We start from the raw sequence: 18664 nt of genomic DNA on the forward strand, positions 1-18664 counted from the left end.
CCGGGCCCTGACTGAGGCATCTGTGACTCTATGCTAGGCAATGGAGAGGAAAGGAGACCATAAAGGGGGATTCAGAAGGGTGGCAAGTGACTATGACTCTTGGTGGGTACAGAATTACACAGGCCTGTCACATGGAGGACAAGGAGTGATGTTCCCTGCCAGTCCCCAATGAAGTTTACTGTAATATTAATTAATGAGAGTCCTTGATAGTGGTGAATGATGATGAGGCCTTACTTGGCCAGCCTGGGCGAGGCACCTTCATCCCCTTCCAGCCAAGCGGGTCTGTGGTTTCAGGGTAGCAGCGGTGAAATAATCCACAGCAATCATATTTCAGGAGACATGAAACTTTATTAATAATATGCCCTAGCCAATATGTGTGGCTTCTGAACTTACCTTTTAAGCAGCCTCTCTGCAGCTGCCCTGCATATCAAACCTGTCTCTTATTTCTCCATTATCCTTCCTCTCCTGAGGCTTCTTGCTGAATCCCCTTATACCCCTCAGACAACCCCTTTGTTACCTTCCATAGGCCCCTCCCAGAAATGGGCTAGTCTTACCATCAGGGAAGATTAACATTTTTCCCTGGGAGGAGGTGACAGTTTACAGTCTCCAGTGGAGGAGACCAGGCCCCTAGAGCAGTAGCTCCACCTGGTGCTGCTGGGACAGGAATTGGAGCCTGGAACAGCTTCTGGTCTCAGAAAGTGAGGACGTGTTAAAGGAGCAAGAGGATGAGGACATATCAAAGGGACTCAGGAGGCCAGAGTTGAGCAATTAGAACGGCAAGATAAAGTAGAATTGATGTCAAGCCCCAAGTTTACAGCAACACACACACACACACACACACACACACACACACACACACAGGTTTATACAAGTTTGTTCTGATAGAACAAATTATTGAATAAGCAACTCAGCAGAAATAAAGCATGGCACTCCCTTGCAGAAAATTCCAGATATTCATGATACTTGTACACCAGGAAATCTTGTACACTTGGGCCCCATTCACTTTCCTGGGCTGGGCTGTTTACTGTCTATTGAAGAGAAGGTGCAGGGTCTGCCTGGCAGACTCTGGCCTCTGTGACAAAGTGGCACTATGACATGTTGCTGGCAAGTGGCACAGGACACTTTATTCCTCTGCTTCTTTCCAGACCACATCTGCTGTCTTGTGAAAGTGATGCTGGGCTGACCTGAGGAGAGTCTGGTGACTGTTACTGCTCAGATGGTTAAGGTCATGGCAAACAAGGGGGTCAGCTGAGTAGGGAAGCATAAACACTGTGGGTATCTTTGGTGCAGCCTATGGCCATAGGATTCCTTGACCCTGGAAACGTAGGTGAAGCTCAGTAACAGCCTGTGTTGAGCTTGAGGGCACTGTGCAAAGTTTTCACTGGGCCAGGGGAACCTCCATGAAGAAAGATGCTTGTGATTCCTGTAGCCCAACAAAGATGTGTTGTTGTTGGAATTTTTCTGGCCTTCTAAAAAGATTTCAGAATAAAATTGCTTTAGAGGAAAAGCCTGAAATTGAGAGATAGTTGTTACCATTTTCTAGATGAGGGTATGGATGATTCTGAAGGGATAGTTGCTGCCAGACAGGGTCTGTCCTGGTATGGCTTGGTGTGGGATCCTGGGCTTACGGCATGGTTGTCATGTAGGTGTGTTTTCTCTTCCTTTCCTTTCCTCCTTCATACTGCCCATTTAGAACCTCTGTGGGAAGTACTCTCTGTGCCACCAGCCTCAAAGAGACCCTGCCTGGCATCCCGCTGCACATATTGGAGAAGGTCAGCTTGTAGGCAGCTGCAGGTGAAGCATTGGAGTGTCCTGTGCACAGGAGCAATTTCTGAGCAGAGAGCCAGGAGTAATGCCTGAGTGCCGCCTGGTGTGGCTCAAAACCCAAAAATAAATAAATAAATAAATAAATAAATAAATAAATAAATAAATTAAATTAAATAAAAATTTTTTCTGACAGCTTGTTTCTGAAAGCTGCCACTTGGAAGGTGTGTGCTTTAAGGTTTAATCAAAGGAAGGCAAATTTCTGTGGTGGAACTGATGTGTGAGATGGGCTCCTGGGATAGGTGTTAGGAACTCGGGGCTTTGTGGACCTGGGCCCTTATGAATTAATACTGGAGAAACAGCAGAGTGGGGGCCCAAGTCTGCACTGTCCCTGGCCTCCAGACATCTGTCCTTTCTTTCTTGTGTTGGTGTGGGACTTTGTGCCAGTGGACCAGCTTCCCCTGCTCCACATGTGAAACGCCTAGTCTAGAGCAGACAGGCAGGGCATTGGGAGAAGCTGGCCTCAGCCATACTGCAAACCCCATATATCTGCTTGGGATGGTGTGAGGAAGACCAGGCTGGAGGTAGGTGTCATTGGGATGATTTCAGTCAGTCAACTCTGGCTGCATTCTATGTGTTTGTCTAGCTGAGATGGTGTTTGTCATACAGAAAAAATCTGTCAAGGTCTGTCCATCTGTAAATTCCTTTACTCAGTGTTGAGGACACCCCTTGCTTTGCATCACAATTTGTCTGGCAGGAGAGATTGCCTGCAGACATGTAGTATGGGGACTGGGCTGGACCTGGGAAAGGGCTGACAGAAAGTGAGACTTGAGCTGGCAGGGAGCAGGGAGTAGGGGTGTCCTAAGAGTGTTGAGAGGCTGTAGGCATCTGAGTTTCAGCCAGAGCCTATCAAACCCCAGGGGCTGGGCAGAAGAGTGTCGAAGGGCCCCTGGCTACTGGTAGCCAAGTGTAGTGTGAGATACCCTGGCAATGCCCACCACCTCCTGTGCTTGGGGTCCTCTACCACTTGGCCATGGTCCACATCAGTTTGAGATCATGGAGCACCCTACCTGCAGCATTTCCAGTGACTGTCACAGGAAGCTCCTCGGAGCTGGTGCCTTTGCTCACTTGTGTTTGGCTGTGCTGTGACCATCTCAGCCCACGGGTTTGTCTGGAGTCTCACTAGAGGAACCTGGCAGCCCATGTCTTTGTGATCTGGTGTTGGTTTTGTAAGTGCTGCGGCCTCTGAGCACCTGCTGTAGCCTGATCCTTTGGGGGCTGATTTCCTACATTTGGCCTTTGGCGGCCTTAGCAGCTGGGCCTTCCCTTGAACATGTGGCAGTGGAAAAGGTCACAGTGACTGGCTCCTATTGAGGGTCACCTGCACTGAGTAGAATGCTATGTATGCCTCTGATGCCTCTCCTGGACACTTCTCAGTGAGCCACTCTAGGCTTCTCACAGGTGCTGCTTGAGCTGCTCAAGAGACAAGCCTCAGAGTGTGGTCTGGGGTTTGCTCTTGGATTTGCTCAGCTCTGCTTGGTCTCTCCATCTGCTGAGCCAGATTGAATTCCTGTGGCCTTCCTGGGTGACAGGCATGCCCAGCTCTGTCCTCATCAGTCCCAGAACATGGGTATTCTTGCCCCTTATCATGCACTGTGGTTGAACTCACTTCCTCCTTAGGTGTGTCTTTACCTGTAGGAGAAATGGCCCATTTTATAGAGGGAGCCTGTCAGCCTCACCTGCGCTAGGACAGTATCAGTAGCTCTCACGCTGCCAGCATTTGGCACTGCCCGTCTTTTAGCTGCCCACATACTTGCCACTGGGGTCTCACTCCACCTTTCATTTGCTTTTTCTGTGTGGAACTACCTTGGGCGCATTCAGGCATGTCTGTAGAAATGCTTGTGGTGTGCTGATGCTCATGCGTAGGGCAGGAGCCACCTCTCACGTGTGTGAGTGGTAGGTACTCTTTTACAGATGGTTCTTTGGATTCAAATTCAACTCTGTCTCAGGCAGTTGCCAGCCACACGTCACAGAGGAAACTTTTGACATGCCCCCATGTGCTCAGTGCCCCACCCCCTTTTTTAACTACTATTTCAATGTGGGATCTACCCCCATTGTAAGACAAGGAAGAACTAGACATATTGCTTAATTGGTTCATAATCTTTGTTTTTCTTTCAAAGTTAATTTTAGAAGAGATTTTGATAGCTTGAGGAAATCTTTTATCTGAAAATATAATTTCCCAATTTGACATTTCCTTTTATTTGGTTATAAGGGTTTTTGTTGGACATGAATTTTTTTTTTTAATTTTGTGATTTGGGGCTACATCGAACAGTGCTCAGGGACTATTCCTGGCTCTGTGCTCAAGAATGACCACTGGTGTTGGGGGTTGAACCAGGATTGGCTGCATGCAAGGCAAGCACCTTTACCCCTGTACTGTCTCTCGAATACTCATGTTACTTTTATTTATTTATTTGTTTGTTTGTTTGTTTTGGGTTTTGGGTTACTCCTAGCGGCGCTCAGGGCTTGGTCCTGGCTCTGTGCTCAGAAATCGCTCCTGGCAGTCTCCGGGGACCATATGGGATGCTCGGACTCAAACCCGAGTTCATTGATTGGAGTTGGTGTGTGTAAGATGTTTGCTCCAGCTCCTATATGTTACTTTTAAATTTTAAGTGTCAGCTATGTTGGTCTGTCCCTATGTGCCTTGGTTTTGGTGTGTGTAGAGAGGTTCTTCCTTAAATCTTTTTTGTTTGTTTGTTTGTTTTTATTTTTGGGTCACACCCAGCAGTGCTCAGGGATTACTACTGGCTCTATGCTCAGAAATCACTCCCATCACTCCTGGCAGGCTCAGGGGATCATATAGGATGCCAGGATTCAAATCACCATCCTTCTGCATGCAAGGCAAACGTCTTACCTCCATGCTATCTCTCCGGCCCCTTTTCCTTAAATCTTTAAACATTTCTTTCATGTCTTCTCTGTGTTTTTGTTTCATTTCTAAAATCTTGGATCCTTGGAGAAATCAATCTTCTGATAGTAACTCTGAAGTAGGGTTTTGTTAGTAGAGGCCTTTGCATTGGTCCTCATATTGCCTTCTTATTAGGTGCTTCTCAATTGGTTCCTTTGGTTTTCCTGTTAAAAAGATGTTTCCCCATTGCCTCCTCATCTGGCTTCCCCCACCCCCTCTTGGGGATGGGCTTTGTTTTTCCCAATAAAGGCTACTCAGGTGGTCTAGAGAGGCAGCTGACATCTTGGCTTGTGGTTCCATGTGGTGGAGTGGCTTGTGGGCGAACAGTTTGCAGTTAGTTTTCTGGCCTGCTATACCTTCCCAACTGTGTGGAGATTATTTCCTGCTTCGGAGTTGCTGCCGGACCTGCGTCTCTTGTCCTACCCAGACAGGGGACATGAGAATCCCTCTCACTCTCTGGGGATTAAGCAATGCACAACCCACCATTCAACAGGGTTTCACATAATTATTTACCCCCAGTTGTCTTAAGCCTGTTGTTTTTATAAAAAAAAAAAAAAAAAAAAAAAAAAAGCAAAACTGGGGCTGGAGAGATAGCATGGAGGTAAGGCGTTGCCTTTCATGCAGAAGGACGGTGGTTCGAATCCCGGCATCTCATATGGTCCCCTGTGCCTGCCAGGGGCGATTTCTGAGCATAGAGCCAGGAGTAACCCCTGAGCACTGCTAGGTGTGACACCCCCCCAAAAAAACAAAAACGAAAACAAAAACATTTTCCCTGTGCTAATGTGCCACTCAGGCTGCACAGGATTTCTGCCATTTTATTGGCCTGATGTGCACTACTGCCGCTTCGCCAGGACCCCAGAGCACTGCAGTGTCCTAGGCTTCCTGACATTGTGCTCCTGTTTATCTGTGAACTTCAAATAGAATTTGTCTAAAACTCTAGAAATGGGATTTGACTGGCATTACATCAAGTGTGTGGGCTACTTAGGCTTTGATTGGCAACTTCATGGTGCTGACTCATGAGTACTGTCTGGAATGTGCATGTTTGTGGGTTTGGTTTTCTTTATTTTCCTTAGGATTTAAATGAACGTAATAAAGGTTTTTCAACTTTTTTATGTAAAAATGTTTTTTTTGCCAGGGTCAGAGTGATTGCACAGCAATAGGGTGTTTGCCTTGCACTTGGCCAATCAGTGACAGACCTGGGTTTGATTCCCAGCATTCCAAATGGTCTCCCAAGCCTTTCAGGAGTGATTTCTGAGCACAGAGCCTGGAGTAACCTCTGTACACCGCTGAGTGAGGGCCTCCCCTCAAAAAAGTTTTTTGCCTTTATTGTTAACTTACCTTCCATTTCGTTTTCTCGTATTTCACATATGGTACAACAGCCACAAAACAGGAGTCGCTCATGGCGACAGCCAATGTCTAGTCTAACTGTGCACTGGGTCCCAAGGACAGTTTCTTTGTCTTTCTAGCCCCACCAGCTTTCTTTGAATCAGAGAATCAGTGGTTCCTTGCTTTTGGGCTCCTGGGATATTTCCAGAGTGGCCATGTGATGTGCTTCATGGGAGTATGGTGCTCTGTCCTGTGACTGCTCTGGGATACCTGGGATATTCGCACCTGGTGGGCAAATCCTCACCATGCTACAGTGATCGTGTGCAGGCACTGCCCTCTGCTGCATCTGCCTTCCCAGGATACCCAGCTTGCCTGTGTATAAGTACAGCCTTGGGTGCTTCTTGCGTGGGGCTGCTCTCTCCCTCTACCCCAGCTGGATTACCAGGCACATGCTGACCATGTGACTCTGCTGTCCCAGGAGTTTGGCTTCTGTGTGTGGAACACATGGCACTGATCATGGAGTGGTACCACCCTCCCTCCTGACCAAGGTGCTTTCTCCTGTGCCCATCAGCCCTGGGCTTGCAGCGGGGGTTTCTGCTCTCATTTCCCCCCACCCCACCCCACCCACCCCACACACACACTGCAGTGCCTGGAAGTGTAGCCTCTCAGATGTAGCTCTTTCCCGCCTCATGGTCTTGCACTATGGCCTTGCCACTTGCCTCTCACTTGCAGCCAGGCTCTCCCTGGAAGTAGCCAGCACAGTGATATTGTGGGTGGCTGCATGGCCTTTTGGGAATGTAGGCAAGTGCAGCACTGTATGGCAGGGACAAGTCGCAGGGCCCTTGTCAGCAGACTTTGAGCTCCATGGGTGGGCCTTCCTACTGTGCCCCTCAGCCTGTCGAGGTATTGCGCCCGGCTCTGCTCTCAGTGTCTCCACTTGTTCACAGGTTGCAGGGCCCATCCTGTGAGGTGGGGTGCTGCACCTGCTTCCTGACGTGGTGGTGCCCTTCAGCCCTTTCCTCTGCTCTGTCTCATGTGGGGTGCTAGTTGATTTTGGTCTCCAGGCAGCCACCTGGTGGCTGGCTTGCTGTGTCAGGATGGAGCTGAGAGGTTATGGATCCCCTACAGGGGAGCTTCAGGGCAAGCTCTGGGTGCTCTGAGTCTCTCAGGAGAAATGAGCTGGGAGAGGAGATCAGTCTTGAAGACTATCTAGAAGGAGGTGGAGTGGGGAGACCCTGGCCCGCAGCTGCAGGAGATTAGTGCTGTTGCTTTGTGTCCTCAGCTCAGAGAGGACCAGACCTTCCAGGCAGTTCTCTGGACCTGAGAGCCCCTTCCCGGAGGCTGCCTTAGTTAGAGCTATGCAGGAAGTGGGGGATGCATCTTTGTCCTGTGAAATGCTTCCTAAGCACTCCGTGCCATTACCATCTAAATGGAACCCTTTCTCCCACTTGGATGAAGTTTAGGTGCAGCCCAGCCAGGTTCCTTGCTTGTGTGGTCATGTAGTGTAGCTTTAGGATGCTAATCGCACCCACAGATGGCCACTTTCAAATCTACTTCCTATGAAGAATTTGTGTACAAGCGCTTTCCTTTGTCCCCAGCGATTTCCTCCTATTTCCTCCTAGCGCCTCTAAGTGGGGCGGGGGGGGGGGGGCGAGGGGAGCAACTCTGAAAGGCCCTGAGACCTGTACCCTGGAAGGATCTCTGAAGGACGGTGGACTCAGGAGAGGAACTGGGACCTGTACCTGGGCTGTTTATCTGGGCTGTTTCCATGGGCCATTGGCCAGGGTCCTCTTTTATCAGACTCACATGCTGAGTGACAGCCAGCAAAGCTGTTAGAGGGACTTTGGATCACCATGAGATACATAGTTACAAAGCTGTTCACTGATTGAGTCAGTCATACAATGTCCAGCACCCATCAGTACATGTTTCCCACCAGTGTTCTCAGTTTTCCCCTTCTCCCGCCCCAGTCTGCCCAGGCATTCTCTCTCCTTTTCTCTCTCCTCTCTCTCTCTTCTCTCTCTCTCTCTCTCTCTCTCTCTCTCTCTCTCTCTCTCTCTCTCTCTCTCTCTCTCTCTCTCTCTCTCTCTCTCTCTAACTCTCTCTCTCTCTCTCATCATTGAAGGGGCATCATGCAGATCACGTACCTCCTCTCAGCACCAAGTTCTTGTCCAGAAGGATCAACAATTGTTCTCATAGTGGCCCCTTCTCTGCCCTAACTGTACTCGCACCTCTCTGTGCTAAGCTTCCTACCATTGACCAGTTTTCCTGGCCCTCATCTTTATTATCTTTGGGAATTATCACCACACACATACACATATATACATGTATATACACATGTATGTATACACACATATGTAATATACATATTCCACGATAAGTGCTGTCATTCTGTCCATCTCCCGCCAACTCATTTAACTCATTATGGCACTTGAGAGGGGCTCTTAGCTGTTGTCCTTAAATGTCTGGATTCCCCTGTGCCTGCAGTTTACCTTCAAGTTTTCCTTGGTTCGTCCTCGGGGAACACTATGTTGTACCTCTTCTCTTCTAACGTCAGTAAGGAGCTCATGAGGGAGGGACTGCATCCGCTTTGTGAGTGGGATCTATAGCCCAGAGAACTCAGAGGACATAGCTATCACTCCACAGTGGCAGGGCACAGCACACACAAATCATGGCCCAGAGCGACCATTCGTTAAACCAAACGTCGCTGTCATTTTCAGAGGCCCCATTTATACAAAGTACATCTTCTACCTCGATGGAATGAAGTCAGGAATCAGAAGTTCCCTCCTGAGGAACAAGGAAAGCCTGCTTTTTAGAGAAAGTACCCCATGTTTATTGCACTCCCACTCCATTTCTTCCAGTGATGCTATTTATTGGATCACACGGCCCAAGGCAGATTAGCAACATGGCAGCCCACACACACGGTCTCTGGAGAACTGAGCACTGAAGCCTTCATATGGCATCACTGAGCCCGAGTTCACTGAACTGCTTTCACGGCTGGAGTCTTCTGTGTTCAGATTTTCATGCATTGAGCTTGGTGGGCTTCTCTGTGGCTTCACCATGGGGTTTGCTGTGCTGAGGGAGAATTTTTGTCGCTAACTGCCCCAGGAATCTGAGAGATTAGTCTGTCTATTGCTCATTACCTTTCCTACCCTTCACCAGCACCAGGGTGTTTAGGTGTGTTCAGTATGAGGTGCAATGAGTAAAGCTGTTCATGGTACAAGCTAATGCTGGAAAATCAGAGGAGAAGGGAGAAGGGGTGAGATGTGGAGGTGACCTGCTGAGACGGCGGAGTTCAGCCTTGAGGATGCCAGAATTAGACAGAGGGAAGGGAATCTGTTCTGGTTTCCAGAGGACCCTCGAATTGTCAGCCAGGAGCTTCCCCTCACCTGGAAGGTTGCATGAGCGAGCAGGAGGTCTCATGGGGGCCATGAGATGGTGGAGAGGACCTGGAGGCTAGTTACATGTCAGTCTATTTACATGTCAGTCATACGTCAGTGGGCAGATTACTGTGTTGTCAAAACAGGATTGCTACTTAGTTTTTTTTTTTTTTCATGAAAAATTTTAATGATCAGTAACAGAGAGGTCCCAGGGTTGAAGATATCTGGGTAGTACGTCTTTGGCTGAGGTACTGGCCCTTGACGTGACTGTAGATATCAGGCCTGTTTCTCATTGGAATCTGTCCAAAGAGCTACCACAGTATTCTCAGGACAAAGTGACAGTCACCTAAAGGGCAGCAGCTAAATGATGTTCCATAGAGAGTCTTTGCAAAGGGCCAGAAAGTTGTCAGAACAGGGAATGAGAGCAGATGGAAGCACTCAGCAGCGCTTGGGGATAGACGAGTCAGGGACTTGGCCTTGATCTCTGGGCAGTGAGTGTAGACTGCCAGGAAGAGGATGGGCCATTTTTTGGGTTTATTTGATTGGGACCACATCTGGGTACTCCTGACCCTGTGCCAAGAAATCACTTCTGGTGGGCTTGGAGGACAATATGAGATGGAGGGAATCAAACCCTGTTTGGCTGCTTGCAAGGCAAATGCCTTCCCTGCTCCAATTTCTGAGATACAGTTTTAGGCATTTAGGGGCCCATTTAGGCCCATGGACATAGGTAACTGACTCACCTGTGACATCTGCTTTACTCAGAAGATCCTCAGAGGAGCCGGTGAGGTGGCGCTAGAGGTAAGGTGTCTGCCTTGCAAGCGCTAGCCAAGGAAGGACCATGGTTCGATCCCCCGGTTGGATCCCTCTGAGTTCCATATGGTCCCCCCAAGCCAGGGGCAATTTTTGAGCGCTTAGCCAGGAGTAACCCCTGAGCATCAAATGGGTGTGGCCCAAAAAACAAAACAAAACAAAAAAGATCCTCAGAGTCTAAATGACTAAAAATAGGAACAGCAAGCAGGGTACAGAAGTTCCCCCTCCTGATAGAGGTCTGCACCTGCCACATGGATCATTTAGAGGTGACAATGCTGCTTTTCTGTGACCCAGGGAAGTGCCTTTATGGCGCCCGACCAGCTCCCTTGCTCTCACTCCTGGAAAGTGTCCATTTTGAGGTGCTCGGCTGGCCCTGACCTGAATCCCCTCATCTTTCAGGATGACCTGCCAGCTTGGAGATGCTATTTAGCACCTGCACCTGCCAGGCCTTTCTCTGGTGTGGTCTTGTAATTTAGAAAGGCCATGCTTGGGGCAGGAGAGATAGCATGGAAGTAGGGTGTTTGTCTTGCATGCAGAAGGACGGTGGTTTGAATCCCGGCCATTCCATATGGTTTCCCGAGCCTGCCTGGAGTGATTTCTAAGTGTAGGAATAACCCCTGAGCGCTGCCGGGTGTGACCCAAAAACCAAAAACCAAAAAAACCAAAGAAAAAAAATAAAAAAGAAAGGCCATGCTCCTCAGAGCAGATGTTCTCATCCTGCTTATGGCCCAGAATGCCTGGTAGCGTCCCTAGGAAGGTGCAAGGGGCACTTGAAAGGTGACCACAGAATTTTCCCCAGATCAGGAAAACAGCAGCGCTGTGTCGGGACGCTCTTCCTGAGAGTACCGAGAAGCAGAGCCTCAGTGTCCTCCTCTCTTCCCTGCTGCTAATCCCCCTCAGTCATGTCCCAAGGGAGCAGACGCCAGAGCTTGTTGCATATGGAGTTTCCTGGGGCCTTTCTGCCCTAGAGCATCTCCTATAGCCCCTGCAGCAGGGAAGTGCCCAGGTCTGAGCCCCTCTTAGAATGTTAGGGCCTGATTGAGTGTTTGTCTTGCATGCAGTGCATGCAAGTGCCTGGGTCTGAGCCCCTCCTAGACCTATCAGGTCTGAGCTCCTCCTAGAATGCCCTACTCTGAGCCTGAGCCTGAGTGCTCGGGCCTGAGTTCCTATGGTTCCTGTATCAGAGAAGTGCCCGGCAACTCTGCCAGGCCCTGCCCTGCTTTAAAAGGTCATTGCTGTCTCAGTCAGCTCTTAAAGTTCAGGAGGAAATAAACTGCTTCCAGCTGGCATTTCTCAAGTCAAGTGTCAACTCTCCAAGCCCCCAAGCCTGGGGCAAAGAAGAAGTGAGATTAATAAGTGAGTTGACATAGCAAGGGGCCGGCAGATGCTGCCCTGGCTCCCCATGCTCACTAACACATAACCGAAGAGAACCTGGTAATTTTGAAATCCTGTGCTCTCCTTTCACTTCTCTTGTTTCGTCAGGGAAACGCCTTCGAGGTAGACGCTCATTAGTGGAGTGACAGCGCAAGGAGAGCTTGTCTGCCCTAGTTGCTGGGGAGGCACTTGCATGAAGGGTCTCGTGCTTTTCCCCAGGGAGCCCCTCACTCTCCCGAGCCCCATCTGGTGCTTTCCTGACAGCAGATTCTACCATGTCCTTTAGAGGTGCAGTCCCTAATGCATCGATCGTCAGCTGGGTGGAGGACAGCAGAATCGATGGGGCTGGACACAGGCAGATGGGCTGTGTTTATCAGCCCTGCCAGGCTCGGCTGTCAGCGCAGTCTTCTTGGTGTGTGCTGATGCACTGCTATACATTGGGGTGTGTTGGGCACCTCAGCATTAGGGTGACTAATTGGACACACCTCTAGAGGTTGTGTGTGCCATGAGGCTCTTTCTTGTTATCTCTGCTCACTCGACTTCCCACCTCTTTCGCCTCATGCCTCCTTTGTGTTGATCCTGCTGGGCCTGGACCTGTGAGGGTCTCTTTCCTAATACTGGTGCTGCTGGGAAGGGCCCACACACCTGCCCGCCTACTTCTGCACATTTGCTGCCTTTGCCCTCCAGGTGAGTGGGATCAGGCTGCCAATGCACTGGCTTCTTTCTGCTGTCTGTCTCCTCTGAAGATTGTCCTGTTTCCTCAGTGAACTCTGAGTTTGAGGTTTTAAGGAGGGGGACAGATTGTTCTGGTAAGTCAGCAGTAACACGCCAGGGCTGCTTCTGCCTTCTGCCCCCCAGCAATATCTCTATGGTTCTTGGGGGAGATAATGTGGTGGTATGGCTTGGGATCGCCTGTGAGTGGGCCCAGCAGAGGTTACAGGCACAGCCACCATAGACAGTTATGTTGTGGGCCACAGGGACTTGCTAGGTCCCCTCCAGTCTGCTCCTTATTTTCCCACTTGGGGTAAGTTGGAGAGCCATAGTGGAGCCCTTTCCATTGATGTTACCAACTGCCCAGTGATGGAACTGTTTTCTGGGCCTGGTCTGCTTTTGCTGAGCCTGTACTACTTCAGCAGTTGCCTGCAGCATGGAGCTCTGAGGGCCACAGCTAGACACATGTTCCTCATGGCTGGGATTGGCTGCCTTAGCATGACAGCCCTTTCAGCAGCTTCCAGATGTCCCTTCCAGCTGTCATCCAGACTTAGTATTTAGTACTAGGGACTTGTGGGTCAATGCCAAGATGTTGCTCTCTTCCTTGATCCCCAGGGGTCATTTCTGGGCTGGTCCTTCCAGAGGACAAGTCTGCTCATGTTGGCAGGGTACTTTTTTTTTTTTTTTCTTTTTTCCAGGGAAGAGTGCGAACGCAGTCCCCCACTACCACAAATTATGCAGTTGAGTTTCCCACATTTGGGGAAATCGCAGGGGTCAGCACACCCAGAGTGCAATGGGTGAGCCTCGCCCTGGGGAAACCACCTTCATGATCATGGAATCTCCCCTTTGGCAGGGTACTTTTGTCTGTAGCGGGCTGAGGAGGAGCCTCGGGCATGGGGTGAGGTGTGTGCCCGCAGGCTTTGTTCATAGCCCTGCTGCATGCTGCAAGTTTGGGTCTCCCACTGAGTTGGAGTGAAGAGTGGACTGCAGCAGTAAAAGCTCTTCTCCATGCCACAGAGGTGAGCCTCGTGAGGCTCAGGGATAGCACCCTGCTTTCTGGCTGCCCAGTTTCCTTGGGATCACTCATGCCCCAAAGTAGAACCATCAGATTGAATCCATTGTGCCCACATTTCTTGGACATCATAATCCTAGTTGGGGCTAAGCTGATTGTATTACACCTGGTCTTTCAGCACTGGGGTGTCCCCACACCAGGTTCCTTACCCTTTAAGTTTGGTGGCTGCCACGCTCCCAGTTAGAGGTTGGTAGCTGATCATCTAAATTGGATTATTCATTATAGGAAGGATTGAACTGAAATTGCAGACGGTGATTTTTCTTCTCACATTTCAAGGTCAGTCGAGAGTATTTACTGTTCGGCCTCTGTTTATCTAAGAATGTAAATTGAATTTGGTGAATCCAGTTACTGCAAGGCCAGAAACGGTGCTTCTGCTGGCCGCTGGTGAGAACTGGACCAAGCAAGGCCACACCACCTGCCTTACATTGCTCTCACTAGTAATGGCTTCAGACTTCACTTTTCTCATTCCCCACTTTTGTCGTCTCTACACTTTTTTTTTTCCCTTCCCCTGAGAAACGTGTAATGACACTTGGAGGCATTTAAGATAGGAATTAGCTGGCATAAAAAAAGCAGCCATGTGCCACACTGAGCCCAGGCACTGCTTCCTCCCCTGTTAGGAAGCTGCCTCAGCTCCTCCACATTTGGGTCTCTGGGATCCTCCTGCATGGTTGCCACACTGCCCCAGCCATAAGATGTGCGACCAGCTGTGCTAGTCTGCACTGTTTACTCAAGGTTGGCCACCAACCAAGTGGCAGAGCGCTGGCATGTGTAGACAGCGTTCCTGATGCCCGGACAGCTGCCAGCTCAGGCAGGTTTCCATGTGCATGAAATCCTATGCACTAGACAGGGCGTTGGTGTAGACAGGATTTCTGAATCTCACTTGGGTCTTTGCTGCTTTTCTGATGGTTTCCAACTCAGAAGTTGAGCAGATGCCAGTGACTCTGTGTCTCCTCTAGTGGGCATCAAAGTGCTTAGAGGGACCTTTGGGCACAAGGAATGATAGCTTCACCCTTAACTCTGGCCTGCTCTATCCTGGCTTCTGACCCTTCTCCTTCCTCCCTTAGTCATGCAAAGCTTCCATAGCTGAAGTAACACTTCCATAGTGAAGTAACACTCAGTTGACACATGGCCGGTCCCTGCCCTCCCAGGGGACAGGTGGCAAGTGTCACTGCTGGACCACTTACCTGGGGTCCTGCAGGAACTCTCCTATACATGTATATTGCTCATGTGTTTTCTAGATTTTGAGGTGAAGGAGCCACCAGCATCCCAGAGCTGTGGCAGCAACCTGCTGGGGTGATTTCTCACCAGACCCACATTCTCCAGCCATTTTGTGGCCCCCTTCCAAGGCCCCTGTTACATGGCTGTGCATTTCCTGGGACTGCGGAGTGGAACATCAGGTCTGGGTTGTTGCCTCAACTCTGAACTGGTTCTGCCAATTCCCCTGTCTGAGTGCTCCAGGTCAGAGCCCACTTGGTGCCCCTCATGAGCAATGCTTGCAGAAGAGACAGACATACTTCCTGGGCTCCTCTTGTCTGTGTCACTGCATGCTCTTCAGGGGTGCTTTGAACCCCCGCACCTGCAGACTGGTCTCTGCACCATTTCTACCTTGTTGGAGGCACAGTCTAGTAGCTAGATTGACTAGCTGTCTAGTCAATCCCTTGAAGACGGTGGCTTCTTGGAGCACTTTGGGGTTGGGCGCTGGGCTGGGACTGGCTGTGTTTGACTGTGATTCATGCAGTGTTTGAAGCTGTGCCTGTGCCCAGCCACAGAGTCTGGGAGTGAGGTGACATTTTCCCTGCTTGGGACAAGAAGCACCTCTAGTGCCGACAGCCACTGGTGTTGCCATCCAGGCCCTTGAGTTGCTCTGAGAGGGGCCAAGCATGGGTGGATTCTCTGAGCCACCCATTGAGAGGAGCCAGATGGCAGGGTCACTGGCAGGAAAGGAATGGGAGGTGTGTGCAGCTGGAACTGTGGCACCTGAGGTTTGCGTGTGAAGGCAGATTTGCACATTTGTTCTGGAGAGAATGGAGGAAGTTGCAGATGACAGTGGGGCCAGTGATGTATGTCACTGTGACATTCAGAGGTACCCTGGCAGCCTGGCCCCAGGGATGCCTGCGGGAGGAGTGGTCAGACTGCTGTGAACAGCTGGGGTCGCCCTGCACCCACTATACCCTCTGTCACCTTCTTAATATCCTTGTAAATGTGGCAGCAGAAAGTGCCGTGGACCTGGCCTAACTGTCTACTGCGTCAGAACCCGGGGAACACCTCAGAGGGTCTGGGAGCTTCTCCCAAAGGCTCCTGTCACCCGCATGTGTCCCTCTCTCATTAGGTGCTATGTCCCTCTGCTGAGGCTGCCTTCTGCACACCACGCAGTGAGAAGGGGAGATGCCTTGCGGCTTCTCTTGTTTGGTGGGTTGGGGAGTTACCCCTGCTGTTCCTCTTTGAGCACTTAGTGCCTAGGGCCACCTGTCCCTTCCACTGCCCATCCTTCAGGTCACACTTCAGAGATGGGCCATATTCACCACTTCTGCATCCCCAATCAGGACTTCCGGTATAGCCGGTAGGGGCCCTGTGTACCAACCCCCCAAATCTCTAGGGAGTCTGGGCCCCTCCTGTTTTCTGCATAGGCCTTGCCAGGTCTTGGCCCACTGGCCTCCCCTCTCCTGCTGGCTTTTTCCTTGTCAGCTAAGCAGCTAGGTCCTCCTGGACTGCTGGAGCCCTTGTTATCAAGCTGAACCTCTGGGAGGTGTTTGGTCCCAGTTGCACTGGGTCCTGTTCCCAATTCTGTTTCTCCTTGAGCAGTGAGTGTCCTGGAACCAGGAATACCTTCCTACAATGGGCTGTCACCCATTTTCTCTTCTAGGGTCTGGGCTTGGCAACTCAGCCAGCTATTGGACCCTAAGTAAGTAGGTTTCAGTCCAAGGACCTTCGGAGCCACCTCCCCTCCAGGCAGTGAGTCCCAGGTCTGCCCTGACGCCACCTGGCCAGCTAGTTGCCCAAGAGAAGTTGGGAGTAGCTGTGCCTGGTCTGGGCAGGGTCACCACTACTCATGACATCATCCCTGCAAGCCGGCATTCTCTTGCCTGGAAAACGGAAGTGCTAGAAGAGGTTTTCACCTGTGTTCTCTGGGTTGAAGAGGAAGGATGCTGGATGTGGAGCTTGGAGGCATGTGAGGGCAATTTCATTAGCATTCCCCCCACTTCCCAGGAGTGTCTCATCTTAGTGCATGGGGTCTCTATTGGTGAACTTTGTAGTCAGATTGTTACTCTGGGAGCTGCCACAGAAAAGTGCTTTCCCACCTAGTTATGTTACTATGGCTAGAGTGGCTGGTTCGGCTCTATAGTTCTTATGGTTTGGGTATTGCCAGGCTGTCAGGCTTCTGTCTGTCCCTGTGTCCCTCTGCTACAGAGGGTTTATCATGTTTCTCATCCTGCACCCCTCAGTGGACCAATCTTTGTGGTTAGATATGAGGGAGTCCAGCCTCCTGCTCTTCCCCAGTCTGGACAGGATGGAGATGGGCTGAGCGTAGGTCAAGGCAGGGTGGCACAGAGGCCACTGACTGCTTCCCACTGCCTTTCAGTAGCCCTTGAAGTTGATATTCTTAGCCGGGGCATTTTCTCAGAAGAGCACATGAAAGTGGACACAGCCTCTCACCATCCACAGATGGGCTCTCAAAGCTCAGATCTTGTTTTCTTCAGCAGCACTATGCTCCGAAAGGCCTTGATCGATGAACATGCCCAAGTCTCCCTTTAAGAATTAAGAACTTCATCGTGAACTTCCAAAGGTTCATGGAAATGCCAGTGACCTCTGAGTTCAAGTTAAGCACAGAGCTGGAGGTTTAATTTTTTATGAGTTTTCTCTCCTCGGGAAATGCTGAGGGTGAAGGTGGGGTGTGGGGGGGGGGAGGGCTGCCTTGGCAGAGAGCAGTGTGGGCATGATTCTGGGCTACCACAGCACCCACATTGCTCCCACCTTTCCCAGGGAATGCTAGAGCCCCAGAACCCCCGTCTGTTCAGGCCCTGCTCTCCCCTATGGGCATACCATGGCGGGGCCTCTCTGCTGCAGATGGTTCTGGATGTTTAGGCAGAATACAGGGAAGGCAGGGCCTGAGCTTCTGGGCCCCGCCATCCTTCTCATGGCAAGAACCTCCCACCTTGGCCCAGCATCCTCCTGCATCTCTCCCCCCGAGTCACCTCATTGTCCTATCTTTCGTCATCTTAAGGGTTTGCTGGGGGTGGGGGGAACTTTCCTGACAGGAGCCTGGCATTTCCTAGGTATAATTGGAAGTTCCTGGTGCCCACTGGAGCCTTAGTTCCTGCCTTGCTGCCCTCCCCCCAGTCACACTTGATGTAGCACAGGAGCTTTTGGGTAGGCCTTAGCTCTTCTTTGGGGACAGCTCTGGAGGGTCTGAGGTGGTGGGGTGAGCTGGTGCAGAGGGCAGAGGTGTCTCAGAGGAGGGGGTGGCCCAGGACAGGCTCCAGGACTCTGGCCAACCCCAGGTTTGATGGGAGTCAGAGAGTGGCATTCCATGGCATCAGGGAGGCTGGTCAGAGCCAGAGACTGTGACAGTGATGTTGGGGAGTTGGGGCAATTGCAGGTACTGAGGGGTATGGGAGTCCACTGAGATGCCCTGCCTGTGCCTACGGACTTACTGCCACCAGTGCCATCCAGTGAGGGGCACTTCCAGACTGTTCCCTGCACACCACACATCTGGTGGTGAAGGCGCAGAGATGAGCTCAATCAGAAGTGCCGTCTCCCCGGGTGCCGCGCTGGCAATTTTCCCCATTGTGTGTGGAGCTGAGCTCCCCCCGCCGTTGCCGTGTTCTGGGATCACCCTGGGTGTCTGTGAAATCCTGAAACTCCTGAAAGGCTTTAAGTAGCTATTCAGAAGTGAGGAAATGACAGGAGCTTGTTGCACGTGCAGCTCTATTTTGGGGCCTGAGTAAAGAGCTGTTCTGGTCTGTGGGGGGTCTTCCGGGCAGGGGTGCTGTCCCGGGCCCTGCTCATGGCTCTGCCCTTCGGCCTTTTTTTGCAGTGCCCGGGAGCTCGAGAAGGCCCGGCAGCAGCTCCAAGACGAGGTCCGCCAGGTCAGCAGCCAGCTGCTGGAGGAGCGGAAGAAGCGGGAGACGCAGGAGGCGCTGGCGCGGAGGCTGCAGAAGCGAATGCTGCTGCTGACGAAGGTACCAGCTGGGCGCGGGGGCTGGGAGGACGCGTTTTCCTGGCCAGCAGCTCTCTGGCCGTCCTGCCTTGTCCCCTCTTAGCCTGCGC

General features: G+C 51.0%; 1 protein-coding gene and 1 non-coding gene across 2 annotated transcripts in view; one reads left to right on the plus strand and one right to left on the minus strand.

Moving 5' to 3' along the window:
* Positions 1-18664, plus strand: part of MAD1L1 (mitotic arrest deficient 1 like 1) — a 215911-nt gene that overhangs the window by 108046 nt on the left and 89201 nt on the right. The window contains exon 11 of the mRNA XM_049788592.1: positions 18432-18576. Coding sequence (XP_049644549.1) covers positions 18432-18576 — 145 coding nt within the window. The remainder of the gene's footprint in view (positions 1-18431; positions 18577-18664) is intronic.
* LOC126031995 (U1 spliceosomal RNA) lies at positions 13020-13185 on the minus strand. The gene has a single exon (XR_007503796.1). It is a non-coding gene; the product is annotated as a U1 spliceosomal RNA (small nuclear RNA).

This window comes from Suncus etruscus, chromosome 15, assembly GCF_024139225.1.
Source record: "Suncus etruscus isolate mSunEtr1 chromosome 15, mSunEtr1.pri.cur, whole genome shotgun sequence".
In the NCBI taxonomy this organism is placed as follows: Eukaryota; Metazoa; Chordata; class Mammalia; order Eulipotyphla; family Soricidae; genus Suncus; species Suncus etruscus.